The sequence below is a fragment of the Eumetopias jubatus genome, unplaced genomic scaffold (assembly GCF_037043125.1).
Source record: "Eumetopias jubatus isolate StellerSeaLion01/CBP00866 unplaced genomic scaffold, mEumJub1_p1.0 scaffold_4, whole genome shotgun sequence".
NCBI lineage: Eukaryota > Metazoa > Chordata > Mammalia > Carnivora > Otariidae > Eumetopias > Eumetopias jubatus.
Genome location: NW_028274810.1, coordinates 137,861,029 through 137,882,640, shown reverse-complemented (window position 1 = coordinate 137,882,640; position 21,612 = coordinate 137,861,029). Strand labels below are relative to the sequence as shown.

Here is a 21,612-nt window from a genome sequence, read left to right as displayed (position 1 = left end):
ATCAAGAACAGAGGCAATTAATAACAGGTAATTTGGGTAGCAATTTAATATATACCCTGTGCTGACCATACTTTACACATTTTACCTAATTTAATCCTTAAAACAAACACAGCCCTATAAGTAGACAATACTGTTACCTCCATTTCACAGATGAGGAACAGAGCCCTAGAGAGAGAATCTATCCCAGGCTACTCTGGAACTCGGGCAGCGTGGCTCTAAAATCTCAACTCCTGCGTCCCCTGGATGGCTCAGCCATGTGTGCAACTCTTGATTTTAGCTCAGGTCATGATCTCAGGGTCATGGGATCGAGCCCTGCATTAGGCTCCATGCTCAGCATGGAGTCTGCTTGAGATTCTCTGCCTCTGCCCCTCCCCCGGCTTGCACATGCCCTGTCTCCAAATAATCTGGAAAAAACAAAACAAAACAAAAAGCTCCTAACCACTCCACTCTAGTGTAATTTATATCTAGCTAGTTCCTAGGTATAGTTACTAACAAACATTGGTTGTTAAAAATTTTGCCTGCTTTTAAAGGATTATTTAGGGGTAGAGTTGTCAAAGAAATGTACCTCTAAAGAAAACTTCCACAACGAATAATTTCGAAGTTTTTTAATGCACGAAAAGAACATCTCAGAAACAGAACAGGTACTGACTTATTAACGATGAAGCACTATATAAAGGAGCCCCCTCCCCACTTAGGAATCTAGTGTAAATAGACGTGAAAGGTGGTGAACACTTTAGGATTAAATGCGAACCCTAAAGTTGTATACAACATTCATATATGGCTTATTATCTCATAGCAGTAATATTCTAACAATGCATATGACATTTATACTCACTGGTAAGATGCTTTTGACTCAAAAATTAAATGCTGGAGAGGTAGTTTGGCCAATGCACAGTGAGAAAAAAGGCTTTGCCTTGCTTGTTTTCCTCAAACATCTGTAACCATTTCACTTTCTTCTAATTTTCTTCTGGATTAGCCAGGAAGATAATGATGCTTTTAGAAGAAGCCAATTCAAAGCCTCTAAGAAGGGATTCCCCCAACTACACAACGATGTTTTTGAAACAACTGGTCCGCAAGTCCCCTGGAGAGTCTCCACAGGGCTCTTCTGTCTGGGAGAGGACACGGATTCTGGCTCCAAGGAGACCTGTTAGGATTTGACCAGCAGTTACAGGGATGCATCCTGTTTTCTCCTCGAATGCTATGCATGGTCTCATGATGGTAATTTCTACAGTGACCCCAAGAGAAGTGGTAGGTACCCTGTCGTGGTAAGTCAGGGATGGCTTTAAATAAATATGTGTATGTGTGTATATATATTGAAGTTTGAAACAAAAGTGAAAAATTAGCTAGCTGGTAAAACAGCATGATGAGTACTACAAGGGACTACATGTCATGCCTCATGTTTTCAGTTGTGTTGTATGAAGTCATCACATCTTAGACACAAAAGGAGTTTTAGCTTCTGCCTGTCACCTGCTGCTTTATCTGCATGAGGAGACACAGAGTGGGGAAGGTCTACGGATACACAAAGTCCTTGACACTGGTCATTTGAGCCTATGTACAAACTAGCTTAGCCTATTCTTACAATGAGAAATAAGCCTGAAAAAAAAAAGTTAAATGTCAAGGGGCAACACAACATTGGTCAATTCGCAAATCTAGAACAGCCATGTGCTGGACAATGGTTAGGAACCACTAGAAACAAAGTGACATAGTATCAGGTATGACTTGTTACACATCAGAAAGCATAAATATACATTGTAAGAGGTTTATATGCAGCCCCACAGAGTATGTACAATTAGAGCTGCTGGGGAGTTGAGCAGGAATTCCTGGAGCACCCCCCACCCCCAGCTCAAAGCAGATCTCGGCAGACATTTATCCTTGCGAACGAATGCACAATGTGAGAAATCAAGGTCACTAGTGAAAGAGCACTTGGCCTGCTGAGTGTCTTCTTTCCCATAAATATGCACAAGTCTGGGTCCAGGGGTGGTCCATGGCCTCACAGCTCCTGCCCCTCGTGGAGCCAAGGCCCATGCTGGACCCCTAACTCCTGCTTCCATGGATTCAGGTCATGGGCTCCTGCCTTCACGGGCTCCAGATGCAAACAAAGCATAAATAAGAGAGACCACGCTCGTGGCTCCTCCATTCACAACGTTACTGGGAACAGGTACTGGTCAGAGCAGCACAAAGGCCGCACGCCAGGATCCAGGAGTGGAGAGGAGCTTTGTGCACTTTTGCAAAAGCAAACCCCCTCCCCAAAATCTACCCTACGTGTCTTTTATTTTACTGGTTGGCCCTGTCTGTAGCTAGGAAGACACTGTGTTGCTCCTGGGCTCTTTCTATCAGCTTCCTCTTCTTTTTCTTGTTCTTCTTCTCCTTTGCCTTTGGGGCTCTCTTTCCTACACCGGGGGAAAGAGAAATGAAGACATGTCAGAAACGGCTCCTTCTCTAGGAAAGAAAACACAAAACATTAAGAGTTTTACACAAAGCCCATCTGGAAAACATCACCTATGGAAAAAGCAGCCTCAAAGAGAAAATTGTTCACATTAATTTTGATGGAATAATAATAATTTACTAAATTGGATATGCTGTCTAAAACAGAGACTGATCTTCCTGTTATAGGGAACTGGCATATTTAAAAACCTCCCAGCGGCCTGATCAGTCTTGCAAATATCATCCTGCCACAAAAATTCCATTTATTCCCTCCGACTTTTAACAATGCTACCCTTTACTAGACATCTTTACATCTTTCTACTGCTCCACATGTTGGTAGGTCGAAAGAAAATAAGCATCTATCTACAGTAAATATACCAGAAGTTTCAAACTCCCTTCTCCCTGCCTCCCCTCCCCCGCCCCAGGCAAAAGAAATGTCTTGCTTTTAACATCATTCCCTCCCTGTTCTCCAAAGACCAGTGTATGAAATGACAGAGGGGGTATACTTCATTTTCTATCAAAATTCATGAGGACAGCATTCACTATGTGGCTTAGGGCTTCATACACAAATCCCCTAGACCAGTTATTCTTACTATTGTGAACAAGAAAAATGCTGATTTGTTCCCGAAGAACTGAGGAGAGGCGTCTTCCGCCACCTAATCCTGTTCCTCCTCTTTGCCCTCCCCACCAGGAAGCCCGGGCCAACAGTGAAATCGCTGAGGTTTGTCTCCATCAGGAGTTTTTGAATATAGTTTTCCCTTTGCCTCTGCTGTATTTCACTTTTTGTGTTTTGTGGTTATGGTTCATAGTTTTTACAACGTCTCAACATTTCTTTGCAAGTATATATACATAAGATCGTGAGAGAAATGAACAACAGGCATTTGCTTTAGGTCCATTGCCCTCTTTGGGTTCTAAACACAGGAATCGTGGGATTTTTAGAGCAGAAAAGAGCTTAAAGGTCACTGAGGTTTGCAGAAATTAAGTCATCACCATACACCTTCAGAACACAAAGATTCTTCCCTCACCAGGCTCCACTCTCCTCTCCTACCCACCCTTCCTTCCGTTCTACTTGTGTAGTCCTACAAAACTTTTCTGTGAAGTGTAGCTCTTCGACACCGTAGTAATCAGTACCACAAATTGGACATTCAATTCTAATGCATGCTTTCCAACCTTCCAAGACCCTTTATGACAGAGATGTAGCTGGGCAGCTTTTCTGTCGAGACGATGGAGGTGGCAGCTCATGTAGGAGATGTGAAAGAAACAGACCAGAAATTAGGCAGCTAGATCCCTGCCTCAGGAGAGCAGAGTCATAGTAGATTACAGGAGCCTGGGAGATTTCTAAACAAGGGAGGCATTTCTCATTTTGTTTGAAGATGAAAAACAGTCACTTGGTTGGCACATAGTTGACAATCGACAAGTGTTTGCTAAGTAAAACTTTATCACAAGATAACTTATTTTTAAGAGGACATGACATTAAAATAATCAGAATATGACTGTGCCCTCACATTAAATCATGAAGGTCCCTGAAGTTAATTTCTGGTTCTTATTAAATTCTGGCATTAATGTTTTAATGGCATCTTGCCATCTTTAAACATAGTTAATCCTACCCAATGAAACCTTAGTCCAAACCATCATTAATCAAAGAAGCTGTAAAGTTACAACTATTTTAGTAACATTAGATTGAATGATGAGACACACCTAATGAGGGCAGACAGATGAAACACTTAAAATAAAATTGCATATTTAAAAAGAAGTTTCAATTGTAAAGTTTTTGAAGATCTCCTTAGTTCTAGATTTTCTCTAAACAAACAACAAAAACCTTAGTCAAAATCATTGCTGACTACATTGTAAAAATGAGCTCATGTTTAATTTATTTAAAGCTTGGAGTTTCTTTTAAAAGCAAATTGAAATTGAGTAAATGGAAAAATAATATTAATAGATGTTTAAACGTGTTAAGATAAAAATATACTAAGTATTTGTTCAAGAAATCTTTTCCCATTCACCATTTCAATTTTTCAAATGAAAAATGTGCAGTACGTTCACTAACAGAAAATCTATGCTAAATGACTGGAAATTCTTATTTTAAGAGAGGGACAATTTCATGCCCCTTCCTTAATATATCATTCTGATGTAACTGTCAATAGCAAATGGTCTTTGGATTTGCTGGCTGATATAATATTGTGTGATAGGAAAGTTTCTTAGTATTTGCATAAAATAGTTCATAGTGTGGCCAAAATTTCAGCAATGTTTCTGGAAACTTAAATAAGTTTAAGTTGTACAATTATTCCATTGGCAATAAGTTATATGGTACTGGTTTCAACTAAAGATGCTTGGAAGACTGAATTACAACCCTAAAAATTTTCCTCAGAAGTCTCTTTTGAATGACATCTCTGGGCTATTGGTTCATTGCTTGGTTTTGTTTCTGGTCAGCCCCATTTCTCATGTAGGATATATTGCAAATACAGAAGAATTAAAATGGTTAGCCAAGATCTGACCACAGATAGGCCTAAATTAACTGAAAATATTTTGTGGTCCATAGTAGGCTATTTTGACTTAAAGCCCAAAGTAATAAAAAAAATATTAAAATATAACCTAAGGTACAAAAAAGGTCTTGTACATATTTTCTTCTGAACTCTAAGATTTTTTTTTAAGATTTTATTTATTTGAGAGAGAGAGAATGAGAGACAGAGCGTAGGAGAGGGAAGAGGGTCAGAGGGAGGAAGCAGGCTCCCCGCTGAGCAGGGAGCCCGATGTGGGACTCGATCCCGGGACGCCAGGATCATGACCCGAGCCGAAGGCCGTCGCTTAACCAACTGAGCCACCCAGGCGCCCTGAACTCTAAGATTTTTAAACATAAGAAATCGGTAAGATTAAAGCTAACAGAAAATACATATCCCCGTTTTGATCTATATATTTGAAGGTAAGTTATATTGGACATACAAGTATGCTAATTTGTGTTTTTCCATTTCTCTACACCTGCGGCTAGGAGATTAGATTTGGAGAATGCCTTCTAGAGTTTCAGATTATTTCACATTCTTAAGCACATTCACCCTGACAGGAAGCATTTAAAGGTAAGTATGATGCCAGTCACCCAAAGAGAAATTCTAGTCATGGATTTAACTTTCTTTTTAGTTCACGAGCAACAACCTGGAAAATGTACTGCCCAAGATCAGCAGAAAAAGGTTTGAGTTTTATGATGACATTACCAGCCTCTAGCTATGTCCAACTCTAAGGATACATTTGCATATCTTTGTCCTGAGTGCTTTAAGAATACAGTGGCCTTGACAAGTCACTGCTCAGTCAGTCTCTTCAGCGCTGCTGTACAGATGCAAGAAGACCGGCTCAGATATCACAGTCGTTAAGGAAAGCAGTGGGGTTCAATAGGGAAGGCCGAAGGAAAGGGAACCAGTAGGTAAGTGTGGTCTTGTAACTGAGATGTTTCCTAACACATCATCCTTGTGACTCTGTTTTTACATTTATGGAATGAAGATGCTATGATCCTCTTTCAGCAGAAAGCTGTATAAAATATCACGAGCAAGGTAAGATCATCCTCAAAATGAACAAAGTTAGAAAGATACCATCAAAACCACACTCTAAACAACATAATTATATTGATTTGCACACATGTGGAAATGGTCCAACAGGATAACCTAACAACTCTTCTACAGAGAAAGGTGATCAGCCCCTTATGGAAATACTCCTAAAGTCCAGCTGTCGATTACTGCTATTGAAATCAGAAATAGGATAGATTATTTTCCAGCAAGATACCAGGCAGACTCACAAATTACATGAAGCTGTGAAAATACGGACTCCACTGCCAGGCAGGCATGAATTTCATTCTTTCCTAAGCCCCAAAGTCGAGGAAAGTCTTCAAAAGGTTTCTCCTCTCACTAGGTTTAGGTAAGAGTTTTTTCATAATTGGAACAATGGTTCCGGAACATCCATTAGTAAGGTACAAAAGTTGTACAGGTTTTCCATAAAGATTACTAAGTACTTTGAGGAAGACTTTCTAATGGTAAATGCAATGAAAGAAAATTGAATAATTCAGTAGCTGTGACTATGAAAAAGAGTCTCTCCACAAACACATACACACACACACACAGGACAGTAAGCCACAATTATGACAAATGTAATTTCCGCTGTTAGAGCCACAACTGTGATGACAAAGGTGATCATCTGAAACCAGGACTATTTTCTGTTAAATTTTAATGATAAATTTGTGATGCTAACTTGAAACCCGGGCTTCACTATATTTATGAAATTCACCAGGGAGATTTGGGGATCATCTCGGAGATCAGGCCATTCTTCAAAGCAGCTGAAACCGAGGGACAAAAAGTCTGAAATCCACCAAGCTGGGGAACTTTGTCATGCTTCAGAGGATACACTAGAGGTGGAGCAGAGAAAGCTGCTTCCACATCTTCACAAGGACTGAGTTGTAGACAATGAATAGCAATTGAGCTATTTCTCTTTTTCATGTGGGCAACTTGAGTTTGCCCAAGAATGAGTAGCAACAGAGATTTATTTATTTAAGAGTGATTGATGATTCTCTGGAAAAGAGCCAAGTTGGCTCCTAAATATTTTAAAAGCTCATATAAAAATAGACAAAAGACTTAACTATAATCCATAAGGGAAATAAAAACAGCTAATAAATATATGAAACAATCAAATCTCACAATTAAAAGTGCCAAATAAAATGAGTCGCCACTGCCAAGATTCTTAAAAGTAAAAAGTGAGAATGTGGTGAGACAGGCATCAGGATACATTATGAGAATATAAAATTGATACAGTCTTTCTAAAAGCCATCTGGCAATGTGTACAAAAGCATTAAAATATTCATAACTTTTGACTCAGACCTAGGAACCCATCCTAGGAAAATAATCTAAACGTGGACAGAGATTTATGCATAGAGATGTTTACTATATAACTCTGAAAAAAATTATAAATTACCAAAATGTCCTACTACACAATTTTTCATGACCTCTTTTTATGATTACTAAAACAATAGTGTTTTTTAACTATGAAGTATTTGTCTCTTAAGGCCCAGTAATTAAATTTGTTGCTAAGAGAAATTGCATGTCCCTAAATTTATCATAAATAGGTATAAGGAAAAGGCTGTAATACAAAACATTCCTCTTCTAGTGGTAAGCAGACTTTTGAGTGGAATGGTCAATCATAATTGGATCTAAGATACAAAAGCTTAAGAACTACTGAACTACCTCAACACTTCTGGCATTAAGAATGGATGTTAGTTCACAAAGTTGTTTTCATCTAGAAAGGCATCCAAGTAGGCAAATACGATGAGCATGACCGGAATCTACCAGTGTATCTACCCAGTCTAAGATAAAAATCTTCCCCTGTCTGTAATAGTTCCAAATAACATATTAATGGCTATTTTACATCAGCTGAGCCTCAAGAGGAAAGGAAACTTATTAACTGAATAAGTTAAGCACGTGTATCCACTCTATCTCCTTATTTATAGTACAAAGTTCTTTAATTGGTGTTTTTAGTGACATTTATCTGGTTTCTTAAAATAACCTCTTTTCCACTAAAAATATTACAGAGAGAGAGGTCTTTAGAAAGGACTGGCAAATCCATCAATGACTGTTTTCTGTGATCAAACTGTCTTTGAGAACAAAATAATCTAAAGACAAACCAACAAATTTTCAAGTATTGAAAAATAACAAGCTATATGCTGAGGAGATTCTACTGGGCCATCTTGAACGTCAAGTCATAATGTGAAAATCTTCCAAGTGGTCAGTCATTTCATCTTTATAAAAGAGCATGTGCTTCAAAAATGTACACATAACCTGGAGATAGCCTTGTGAGCAGAACAACTACTTGCAACTTATTAGTGGGGAGTGACAACCATCCAAAATAAAAAATAGTTGACAAAATGGACTTCTCCAAATATGCAAACATGAAAGTCATTCAGAATTCCTATGTATATTTATGATCACTTGTAAAGAACTAATTCAGTAAGCCAATTATGACTGTGCATTACTGTTTTATTTGTAAAAGTTTGTAAAAAGAACAGGATGAAATGGCTTTCAGACCTCTCCATTCTTCCTCTATAAGGCATTTTATTAGACATGAAGTCTATCTTTTGTTGAAAGGAAGCCCCAGTTTGGTTTTAAAATCTTGTTTCATGTTCAATATTATGAAATTGGAAGAAAAGCTAATCCTAAAGATCACCTGAACCTTTGCGAATAAAGATTCCTGGACGTGTTATTTCAAAATTTCCCCATTTTATAGCTCTGAAGAAGAATGTTCGTGTGCAGACTTCTAAAGGGGTAATAAGACATTCCCAAAACCCTACAAACTCATTTGAAGTGGCAAGGACCACAGAAAAGTAATTTGAATGAGATTTGGGTATCTTCCATATAACGTGGGCCATTCCATTTAAGTTCTTAGATACCTGGTACCTCAAAAAAAAAAAATCAGTTCAGACAAGATTCCATGGAGTTTAAGACAGGTGAGAACAAACAAACAAGGAGAGGGGGGTTTCAAAAATACCTACAGTTCTTTTCATAATAACTAACTTCATTGAAAAGTTTCAAGGTAGCAGAGACACGTTACACTCAACTTCACTTGTGTGAGAAAATAAATATGTAATTCTACCACAAGGGGGCAGTGATTCACCTTTACTGTAAGTATCCCTGGCGTAAAATGTGAACAGGGGCGCTCTGGAGCTCTCACTTCTTAAATACTTTCTTTTAACCCCAGTTAGAGGCCTTATTTCTTTTTCCTTTAAAGCCAAAGTAAGCTCTATAGTGAACTAAAGAATAGATAGCAAAGTCCAAGTGCAGCACAATGAAAAGTAATCATTGCTCTGCTGTTAAGAAGATGTCAGGGTCTAGGGAGAGAATGAGAGAAAAAAGTCCGATACATCTTGCTTTTCAAACAGTGATTTAGGAGAAAAGCATTCCTCTCACATTCAGGTTGCAATTTTATGGGGAAGTGAATATAAACTACTTGCTAAGAACAAGGTCCACTTCTTGGATCTCTCATTGATAAGAATAGAGCTGTCAAACTAAAAATGATCTTCATTATCTTCTGGTCCGGGGAGAGCCCATAGATTTAATACCAACTATAAAAGCTGGTTGTCAGGTGCCATTTGCTGACAAAGGGCTCTGATCACGTTGGCCTCCCAGGATGAGCATCAGCTGGCCGTGCTGGGAAGGGTGGAGAAACAGAGAGTATGGCAGGTGTTTACTACCCTGGCTCTAGCGCTATTCCACTAAATGGTGAAGATGCAAAGTGAGGCACAGAAAACCTAGAGCATCCCACCCACTTTCCTACAGCTTCCTAGCAGCTGAGCTGGATGGGCAAATAGGTTCCAAGGTCTCTTTCTTATATACTTTTACAGCTTTAAAGGTCACTGGATAAGGACACAGTTTAGAGTTATTTTTCAAGAGAGGCAGAAAAGTATTAGAAGAAACATCTTTCTCTGAGCCTCATCATAACTGAAAACCCTTTTATGAATTGCACCAATATCATCTGTAACCTAAGACTGGCTGTAAATGTACACAGCATCGATTCAACACTTTTTCTTTTAGCAAGGTGCAATCTAGAAGTTTCCTAGGTAAGGTAGTTGAGATGGTGGGCATTCCTAATATGTACAGTGTACTGTAAGTGCTGCACATACCTTCTTAGCTGAATATTGTGAAAAAAAATTCAGTACTCAAACCATTCTGCTGGAATGTTTCATAGCTACATACCCTAAACTTACTCAAAATTTGCAGAAAACGATGAGGCTCATTTGGCACTCTTCAGTTAAGTCAGAAAACTCTGCACTCAGTTGCAGAGAAAATGATACAACTGATTTCATTTGATTAGGACCAATGGGAAAACCAGAGAATTTCAAGTTCCTCCATAGCTGACTTCATACTAGACCAGAAGATACCTTTTAAGATAATTCCATTAGAATAAGAGGATTTAATACTCTCTTCTTGGTCTTCAATCAATAACCATTAAATTTAAAAAAAAAGTCCATTATATTTAGGACTATCATCATATGGCAAGCATTTATTTAATTTGGATTCCACACGATTTCTATGGAACTTAAAGACCTACTTACAAGTAAAATGAATTAGTAATTTCTACATATTAGGTAAATCCGAGAACTGGCCACGAGTCCAAGCCTACCGCTCACCTAAGTAGCAAGCCTCACATAAAGACAGCCAGCACAGGGTAACATAAGGAAATGCATGTTCCATGGAGGATCATAAGTCATCCCATCCCTCTGCCTTTGAGCACTTCAGACCTTCCTCATTAAAAATTTTATTACCTTCTGTTGCAATTTTGTTTGCAAATCATAGCTACTATGCAAATAACTACACTTTAATGCCTGGTTAAACTCCAGGTCTTTCTAAAAATCAAGTGGCAGATATTCATTCAAACTTCACTAAAAGAGGAATTGGAGCAAAGATATATGGGCTAGATCTAAACACTGAATGTGGTGAGGAACCAAACCCACCTGGTCTTCATCATCCATCATAAAATGAACTCTCTTGCTTTTCCTGGACTCTATCCACATGGCTTTGGCCCTCAGCTTCAGCTTACACATGGTCTACAAAGGTAACCCTGGCCCCGAGTAAACCCCGTGACCTTTCTCTCAGCTTACCTCTCTCTTATAACACCTCAGTCTCTTGGCTTGATTGCATATTCCCCCGAGAGGGATTCAACATGGAAGCCTGGCCAGCCCACAGGATGGGTCACTCCCAGGTCTAGCCTGGGTGGGCGGGGGGGGGGGGGGGGGGAAGGGGGTCACATGACACTAGACTGAGCAGTCATCTAGGATACATGGTTAGGAACATCAGTTTGGGTGTCAGACAGGCCTAGGTTCAAAGCAGAGCTCTTCCTCTCAGAAGCTAGTGATCTTGGAGGAGTTACTTTTGTCAGGCTTGGTTTACTCATTTCTAAATGGATAATATCAAAGGTACCACCTATGAGGGGCAAAGAAAATGTGCGTCCAGTTTCAGATACTATACCTGGCACATGAATGCTAATTATAGCATGAGGTGGTGCCTCATGTGTATTATTTCTAATCCTTTTGCCAGCCTGCAAGGTAAGCATTATTTCCATTTTGCCAATGAGGAAATAAGTTTAGAGAAGTTAATAGCTCAAAAATCACATAGCTCGGCAATGATTCAAACCAACATCTGGCAGGTTCTAAAACCTGTACTCTTTCCACTATACTCTGGATCCCTTGTGCCCAGCAAAAGATCTTTGATCTCATAATCATTTAAATAGCTGCTGAACAAACAAATTAATAAGTAAATACTAGGTTGAAGAAAGGTATCAACCTTCCCAACCAAGCCCCAGGGTTCCCTTGGGCCACATTAAGTTCCCCAATAGGCCTGGCCTACAATGTATATTTCTCATATTAATTATTCCCTGGGGTTAAGGCATTCAAAGCCTCAGTTTCCTGAGGTCAAGCAACACATTTAGCATTTCCAGCTCAGTATCAATAGTGTGCCCATAGCAAAGCCCAAGGGAAGAAAACACAGGATGTTTCTTTTTCAGCTGGGAGTTGGAAGTTTAGACCTGTGGTTCCAAAAGCCAGGTCATGGGCCAGACACAGAATCCTCCAGGGAGGTTTTTTAAATATAGCTTCCCCAGCCATACACTGACTCCTGAGTGAAACCTTCAGGACAGAAAATCCAGAATTGTTAAGCAGCAGAGGTGATTCAGCACAAAGTTAAGATTACATGCAAGTCTGGAGCATAAAACTCTGCAGAAAAGAACATGGGCAGGAGAGAGAACCAACTTTGGAAGAGGGTGTGAGAGCACTTCAAAAATAAATGGCCACCTCCTTCCCAGCTGAGAAATAACTTTCAAATTGTGAAATGAAGCAAACTGCTTTGTGCTGGGATTCCCTTGGTTCTGTTTGTGGTGATGCCCCAAGAAAGCAGCAGACATCAAGCTGCACCCAGGAAAAGGGCCCCTATCTTTACGCTCAAGCAAAGGTATAGATCACTCACATTACAGCAGACCCATTTCTCCTGTGGCTATATTCCAGAAACTTGCTTTTATTCTACTGAATGTCTCAATTCATTCAATTAACAAGATTCTGTTCTGAAAGACAATCTAGTTAAGTTTACAGAAATTCTAAAGAGTTGGACAAAAACATTTAAACTACTGTAAAGTTGGGGGCTTCTTCCTAACTAGGATATAGAGTTGGCACTTCAAAAATTGGAAAGAGAAAAGTACCCTCCAGAGTAGGTGACACAAATATTGTGTCAAATATTTAATACCAGAGGTATAAAAATATTAGCTGTATAACAGGAAGGAGGCATATTCCACGTCTTTTTTTTTCTTTCAGAAAGCACTCTGAGCTTCATCCAAATTATTAAATCATCATCTGGTGTTAGCTGTGTGCCACGCACTAAGTGTTTTACATATAACTCATTTCATACAAAAAAATACTCCTTTAAAATAGATACTATCTTTAGTCCTACTTTGCAGAAAAGAAAACTGAAGATCTTAGAGGTAAGGTAACCCAAGATGACAGAGCCAGTATATGGCAGAGTTCAGATCTGGACTCAGTCTGGTCCGTAAGCTTCCCGCCTATCCATCGTGCCATTCTCTCTCTCATCACCTCTGTGGTATGTGATGTGCTGAGAGAGAGGAGAGGAAGAAGGAGGTCAGTGTTCTAACACTCTTCCCTCTAATCAGAGACGCTCACATGCCCTATGAACAGGTCATTCACAGTGAAATGGCTGGACCACTAAATTCATAAAATGAAGGCTGGGCCCATCACTGTTTTGATACAAGCCCAGGACAATAAAGGGCATTTTTTTCTCTGTTACTCTTGCAGGACACAGAAAGTAAACAAGTATTTGCCAAAATGAATAGTCTCTATCTACATGTAGAGACTAAACAAATGTTACAGTCATTGTAGAATCTTTGTCAACGACCCAAGTAGCAGCAATGGATCTCAATTAGAGGGAAAATACTGGACAAGTAACTCTAAATAACATGTTCAACACACCTAATGATTATTAGAGATGTCACATTTCTAAGGTTTCACAAAGTCTAAAACCTTGTTATCTTGAATCCTAATATCTTTGTCTGGGACTGCCAGATAGTAAAAGAGCAGAACATGGGTAATTACTTTTATAAACATCCTAATGTTTAATAAAAAATATTTTACTCTCCAGAAAAAGTATACTGACTGTTAAGTACATAATACAAACCAAAATCAAAGGAAGCTACTGCTCATGGACACACACAAAAACTATGTGCAGTATTCCCCAAGCACTGCTTCCATCACTATATTCCAATCAGTTTTATTCAACAGAGGTGTCAAAGGAAAACATGAGAAACCAAAAGTTTACAATTAACATGAAAAAAATGTAAGACCTAGTGGAAACAATTTTAAAGATTTATTTATTTAGTTATTTGGGTGGGGGGAGAGAGAGAGAGGGAGAGAGTCCTAAGCAGACTTGGCACTGAGTACAGAGCCCCACACAGGGCTCGATCTCATGACCCTGAAATCACCACCTGAGCCAAAACCAAGAGTCCAGTCTTTAACAGACTGCACCACCCAGGCGCCCCAAAATGATTTTAAATGAATCATCACTGAATCAGAGATCCAAGAGGAGATTCACATTCCAAACTTCTATACCTGAGGTAAGGATATCACCAGGAGTTCCACCATAAAAACTATATAAAGAATATCAGTGAGCAATTACATTAAAAAAGACATCCTATTCACCATCTGAGCAGAGCAGCAGGCTCAGGACCTGTACTGAAACATGAGCCAAACCCACCAGTGCAGTTGAGTTTAAATGCCTGTTAACAGTTGAGGGGCGCCTGGGTGGCTCAGTCAGTTAAGCGTTGGACTTTTGATTTTGGCTCAGGTTGTGATCTCCGGGTCCTGGGATCGAGCCCCGCCTGAGGCTGCATGCTCAGCACAGAATCTGTTGGAGATTCTCTCTCTCCCTCTCCTTCTGCCCCCCCCCCACCCCGCTGCTCTCTCTTCTTTCTCTAAATAAAAATAAAATCTTTTTTTAAAAAATGCCTGCTAATTTACACCACACACACAAAGAGACTCAAAATGGTTGAAAGACCTAAATGTGAGATAGGAGTCCATCAAAATCCTAAAGGAGAACACAGGCAGCAACCTTTTCGACCTCAGCCGCAGCAACTTCTTCCTAGAAACATCGCCAAAGGCAAGGGAAGCAAGGGCAAAAATGAACTATTGGGACTTCGTCACCATAAAAAGCTTTTGCACAGCAAAAGAAACAGTCCACAAAACCAAAAGACAACCGACAGAATGGGAGAAGATATTTGCAAATGACATATCAGATAAAGGGCTAGTACCCAAAATCTATAAAGAATTTATCAAACTCAACATCCAGAGAACAAATAATCCAATCAAAAATGGGCAGAAGATATGAACAGATATTTCTGTAAAGAAGACATCCAAATGGCCAACAGACACATGAAAAAGTGATCAACATCACTCGGCATCAGGGAAATCCAAATCAAAACCTCAGTGAGATACCACCTCACACCAGTCAGAATGGCTAAAAGTCAGGAAACGACAGATGTTGGCAGGGATGCGGAGAAAGGGCAACCCTCTACTCTGTTGGTGGGAATGCAAGCTGGTGCAGCCACTCTGGAAAACAGTATGGAGGTTCCTCAAAAAGTTGAAAATAGAGCTACCATATGATCCAGCAATTGCACTACTGGGTATTTACCCCAAAGATACAAATGTAGGCATCCGAAGGGGTATGTGCACCCCAATGTTTATAGCAGCAATGTCCACAATAGCCAAACTGTGGAAAGAGCCAAGATGTCCATCGACAGATGAATGGATAAAGAAGAGGAGGTATATATACACAATGGAATATTATGCAGCCATCAAAAGGAATGAAATCTTGCCATTTGCAATGACGTGGATGGAACTGGAGGGTGTTATGCTGAGCGAAATAAGTCAGAGAAAGACATGTATCCTATGATCTCACCGATATGAGGAATTCTTAATCTCACGAAACAAACTGAGGGTCGCTGGAGTGGTGGGGGGGTGGGAGGGATGGGGTGGCTGGGTGATAGACATTGGGGAGGGTGTGTGCTATGGTGAGCGCTGTGAATTGTGCAAGACTGTTGAATCACAGATCTGTACCTCTAAAAGAAATAATACATATGTTTAAAAAAAAAAAGATAGCAGGAAGGGAAAAATGAAGGGAGGGAGATTGGAGGGGGAGAAGAACCATGAGAGATGATGGACTCTGAGAAACAAACTGAGGGTTCTAGAGGGGAGGGGGGTGGGGGATGGGTCAGCCTGGTGATGGGTGTTAAGGAGGGCACGTTCTGCGTGGAGCACTGGGTGCTATATGCAAACAATGAATCATGGAACACTAACATAATAAAATAAAATAAAATAAAATGCCCGCTAATGGTTGAAAGTCAGGGACACTGAAACTGGAGTAGGGTGGGCAGAGCACTGCACATTTACTATGCTCAGATACAGCATCCTACTTGGCTTTCAGTAGTTGAAGCATCACCAGATGAGGGGACCAGATTGAAAAGGTAAAAAAAAGGTGGGGGGGCTTTGAGGAAAGACTAGGACAAGAAGGCGTCAAGGCTCACAGGGCATATAAAGACGTGTTTAAGAAACGGAACTGCACTCTACCTTTCACTATGTTGCTAATCAAAATTAGGTGAAGCTACAGCAACAAAGCTATAACATCATTGCAGTAACTCCTTTATTAGGGAAGTCAGAGACTGAGTTACCAAGAACAGATGTGAAAAAGCTTTCCTGCTTTGCCATTTTCAAAGATTAGGCAACCAGTTTTCTGAGAGTAGTTCATACAGAACTCAGTTGGAAGATAACAAACGAATAAGAAATTTCTGGAAATTGCTTCAATTCCATATATGATCCTAATATAAAACTGACAAAATGTATGGGTAATAAATGCTAAGGGTTAATATTACATTTTGATATCACTTCATTAACAAGTATTTTAAACTGCTTTAAGTAGCATTTTCCAAGTCTTCCTACAGAAAAATTCTAAACCCCACCAAAATAATGCCCAGGGCTCATCATTTGAATGTTTTATTAAAAGCTAAATTGGTTGTAGCATAAATCAGGTCTTTCTTTGAAAGACAACTGCAGCCATATTTTAATGACCCTTCAATTTAATCTTAAATTCTAGGTCACTGGCAGTTTCACTAGCAATGAAATAGTCCACCCTAAAAATTACTGTGCACAGTTTCTCTGAGGTGTATGTGTATCTGTATTCATAAGTGCATGTATATCTAAAACATATCCTTCCATAAACTATACCTGGATATACTGATTGAGAAGACTGTTTACTTACACTTAAATATGTGTGAACCTCAGAACGTAAAATTATATTTTTAAGATTATGACCAAATTACACATTTCTTTAAATATGAGATTAAAAATTCTGGGGAATTAAAAATTGCAAATGCAAAATAAGTAGCAAAATTTCTATGCTAAAAGCTTATGGCTTAGAGTCATAACTAATCAGCGCTATTTTTCTGGCTCTGACAAAAAAATATTTTGCACTGAACAGCAAAGTTCTTCTAAGGGTCCAGTTTTCAGGCCATGAAATATGGAAAAATAATTCCTATTAAGGGCAGAGCATGACTTACGATCTCTTTCCCAGTTCCTATATTTACAAACAAAATATGGAAAGAACCAAAAGTCTTGTATGGCAGGAGGGAAGGAGAAATCATTATTATGGCTTCCATTCAACTCAAATACAAACTGGTCTAGGGGACCATTTAATAAGTATCTCACTTAGATGTCAATCTCTAAGGTCATGCAAATGACAGGTACGCACTTTATTCATGATAGGGCTTTCAAAGCCTTACTATGACGCTACTTGTTAGAATTTATAAGTGGATATAAAAATCACTTTGTCACAGATCCTATTCTAAGGATTTCCACTACAGAAACACTGAAGAGACTAATCATAAAGAGTTCCTGAAAACATAATCCTCTAGGGAAGTCGGCAGTGGAGAGATTACAAAAACAAAATGGCAACATTTCGATCATATGCCATTTTGTTCTAAGCCTTAAAGGTAAAAGACAGTATGATGACTATAGTTACTATTGTATTGAATGCTGGAAATTTGCCGAGACAGACTTCAGGTGCTCTCCTCACACACGTACAGAAGGTATAGGAGTGGTAACCGTGGGCACCCTCTCAACTCAACAACCGCAGGTCCTTGGTGACTGCTGCAGGGATCTTGCAGGAGCTGCTTGGGGACTGTAGGAGCAACTCCAGGTTCAGAGGCGGGGGACAAAAGCAGGTGGCAGTGGTGGCTGGAGCTGGTGGTGTGCATGCGTTTGGCTGCTGGGAACCAGCTGCACGTGCCTGGTTAGTGGCTGAGGCCAGTTGTGAAAACACACACACACACAGTGGTGGGAGCCAGGACAAGCAGCAAAGGCTAAGGCCAACTGCAGATGCCCTAGGAAGCTTTGGGAGCCCCGGCTGTCAGTGTTTACCGCTGCGGCTGCTGGGTCTGGTCCCTGGTGCACAGCGGTAGAGGCCGGTGTCAAGAGTCAACCTGGGGGTGTGTGGGTACACAGCTGCGGGAGCGAGCTGCAGGCGAGCTCAGTGGTAGAGGCCCGTGACAGGAGCCAGGGCTAGATCTGGGTCCACAGGCAGATGCAAGGGCCCTAGTTATGTGCATGCCCTCCTGAAGCTGAATGGTCCCTCCACGGGTGTACATGGCCAGTGGAGGCCAGTGACAGGGGACAGGGGCCGCTAGCTGCAAATGAGCCCAGTGGTGCAGGTCAATGACAGGAGACAGGGCCAGATCCGGGCCTACAAACAGCTGTGGGGGCCTTGGCCATGGGTGTACACATGGCAATGGAGACTGGTGATGGGCATGAGCCCAGCAGCGTTCAAGTGCACAGGTGGAGTGGAGGGGCTAGCCCCAAGAGCACACAGGGCAGTGAGGGTCACCTGGGGATGTTCTGAGCTGCTTTCTTGCACTCACATAACCACAGAGGCTTGGGACTGGCTTTCTGTGTGGGTCCCGGGCTTTTGGCAAGGGTGGAGGGCAGGAAGTGGGTAGGAACTCGGGCAGCTGGTATCAGCAAACATGAATACCTGTGGCGCAAAAACTGGGGAAATTTGCGGGGGTCTAGGTGACCCTTGGTTTCTTCAGTGGTGAAAGCTACCAGTGCCATCTGCAGAGCAGCTCCCTAGGGACTGTGGTTCCTCCCCCATGTGGCTGACCCTGGTAGCCCCTGCTTTTCCCCCTTGCTCCTAGCCATCTTTATGTCTCAGCTTTGCCCGTCTCTGAGCGGGATGATGGAAGTGGGTCCTTCATGCAGCACCCCAAAAGCCTGGGGACGCTGGGGAGGGGAACTCTTTCTAGCTGGGTCTTCTCTCTTGGCTCTGAGCAATGCAGTCATGGGAGATGGAATGCTAAGAGCAAAATGAAACTTCTTCCTTCCCCCTTTGATCACTTACTTCCAAGTTTTTTGTTGTATGGGGTTGCTGAAGTTTCTTAAGTGGGCTCTAGAGCTCTCCCAGAGCTGTTTTTGTTTACAGATCTGTGTAGAGAACCTGACGATGCCATCAGTAATGGCCTATTTTATAAACTGAGTGGTGGGTACAGGGATTTTTCTTCTATCATTGTTCTTTAAACTGTACATATAAATTATATGTACCTCTTGGCAGCTGTGGTATTTAAAAACTACAAAATAACTGTAAAATGTTAAAAAAGAATACTCCTAGAATTAACCAGTTAATTAACCACATACCTACGTGTGTGTGCACGCGTGCGCACTCGTGTATGTTTTAAACAAAAATGTTTCCATTATCATGAATGCTAATCAACTACTTGGTTTCTTAGGATATCTTACAATGCTTTCTTTTCAAGAAATGAGTACACTGGCATCACACTTTGTAATTGTTGCATATTTGAGTATCTTTATGTCCCTTCACCACAGGAACCCTCAGTATCTGGATTCAATCCATTCCTGAAAACATACTGAATAGCACATTTTTGGGTAGTGGAGCCTGTCTTCCATTTTGAATGGAAAAAGTATTTTATTTCCAGTTTATGTAACTATCCCAACTAATTTCCCAGAATAGCACTAAAATCCTTAGTAAACATCTATGTAACAATCCAGCCAAGGATTTCTGAATAAAAATCATTTAGATAGCCAAATTACCTATGTAGTAAAACCAAACTCCTTGTTAGGTGTGTTTGTGTTAACCAAGCAATAGCACTCTATGGTATCAGAAAGCTTCCACACTTGGGAAATAAAGTGAACAGTGACACTCTGGTAGTGGGACCCCAGGGTATCATGTTCTTCCTTCCTTGTCTGCATATTCCACTCCTTCCTCCAGGGGTGAGTCTGTTCCTCTGCTCCCTTTGAATCTGGGCTGGCCTTGACAACTTGCATGACAGAGGTGATGTTCTGGTGACTTCTTTCCTAAGAAGTCCTGCAGCTTCCTTCTGGGTACACCCAACTGTGAGGAAACCCAAGCAAAACACATGGAGAGGCCATGTGGATAGAGTGAGGCTCAACCAGCACCGACTATTTCAGCTCTGCCAGCCCAGGAGCCATGCATGAGAGTAAGAAGCCTCCAGATGCATCCATCTTCAGCAAAGGACACAGCAGAATGAATGCTCCCAAGTGAGAGCCTCTAAGCACAACCTGTCATCCCTCAGGTCATGAGAAATAATAAAATTTCTTCCATGAGAAGTAATTATTTTAAGCTACTCTCTTACCAAGTTTAAGCTACTAAGTTTGCGATGTTTGTCATACAGCAATAGATAACCAGAACATGCATTTTCCTATTAGGAAAACCATGGTGGTGAGAATGTCCCACACATCTTTCTTGTCTGGACTCACACCCTGTGAGCCCATTATGATAGGGTTTCATAAATCTGGAGTAAAATGTTTTGCAAGTAATTACAGCCAAAATTGCAAAAGTGGCAATTCAGGTAGCATGGTGCAGCATAAAGGTAACTTGGCTGGGTTACAGGATTATCTAGTTACAACCTTCATCTTTCAAAAGGTAGATGCTAGTTCACTTTTTTTTTTTTTCCTTTTGACACCAAAACTGTAAGTCTCAGGACAGCTTGATTTTTACTTTTGTCCTCTGGAGGTAAAGTACTTTCCTATAGATGCCTGTGGAATTTTCTCGTTATCCCTTGTTATTCAAATGTTTTTGCCAAGCTGAGCTGATCATCTCTGGCCTTATAAACCCGATTTCATTTTTCAACTGAAACTTTTTATTGTTAATTTCTATCAACTTTTCCACCATCATTTTCATCAAGTTATCTTTGTTTTCTAAAATGTGACTAGTTTCTTAAGATCTTCCTTGGTATCGTTATTCTATTTTCCAAACAATCAATGCTATACTGGGCTGCTGTGGGCTTAGCCTGCCTTCAGGCCTCCATCTCACCTGACCTCACCTTTCCTGGGATCACGTTGTCCGTTGATCTTAGCCCATGCCCCTACTGCTTTCTAACCCAATTTATGAAGAGGTCTTCCTTGCATCCTACTGAGAACAAACTTCTTTCCTAAATTTTCCTTCTGTTCTTCTCATGCAGACATATCGGGAATCTGAATTTTGCAGTTTTTGAATGGTTTTCCTCTCATTCTACAATTATTCCATAAATTCCTTTTTTCCCCTCAAAAAAAAGGAAAGTCTACTCAGATCTAGGACTTAAATTGTGAGGGCTGCCTTAAGACCCTGTCTCTCTGTCCATCTGGGTGTTAATTAAATTCCATTTTCCTCCCAACTCATGAATAGCGCTTGATCCGCCCATTCCCTGACCTAATCCAATGTGTAGGAAATTTTCTCTGTTGTGACCATGCTCAACTAGCATGGAACCTTCTCTTACCTACTGTCTGGATTTCTAACACACTGAAGGGAAATACGTTCAATTATGATCTTTAACAGTCATTCCCAACAGGGTTCTTTCCATCATCCCCCCGACTTAAAGCACTTAAAGGAACCACCCTTTCCGGGACACAGTGTGCCACCTATTTCTTATGCATTTATTTTCAGCTCTCAGGGAGACATGGTCATCGGTAACATCACATAAGTGACCCTCAACTTATGTTTTTCAGTTTAGTCCTTCTGGTGTTTATTTGTTGGGACTTCCTTCTGGATTCTGATAATAGGTAACAGTGTTACCCGTTCCATCCTCTAAGTATTTTAGGGACAAGCCCAT

The 21,612-nt window shown here is 40.5% G+C and overlaps 1 protein-coding gene across 1 annotated transcript in view; it reads right to left on the bottom strand.

Moving 5' to 3' along the window:
- Window positions 1–590: 590 nt before the first annotated feature.
- Window positions 591–21,612, bottom strand: part of RSPO2 (R-spondin 2) — a 127,795-nt gene continuing 106,773 nt past the window's right edge. The window contains exon 5 of the mRNA XM_028111148.2: window positions 591–2,390. Within this exon, the coding sequence (XP_027966949.1) occupies window positions 2,275–2,390 (116 nt within the window). The 3' untranslated portion in view covers window positions 591–2,274. The remainder of the gene's footprint in view (window positions 2,391–21,612) is intronic.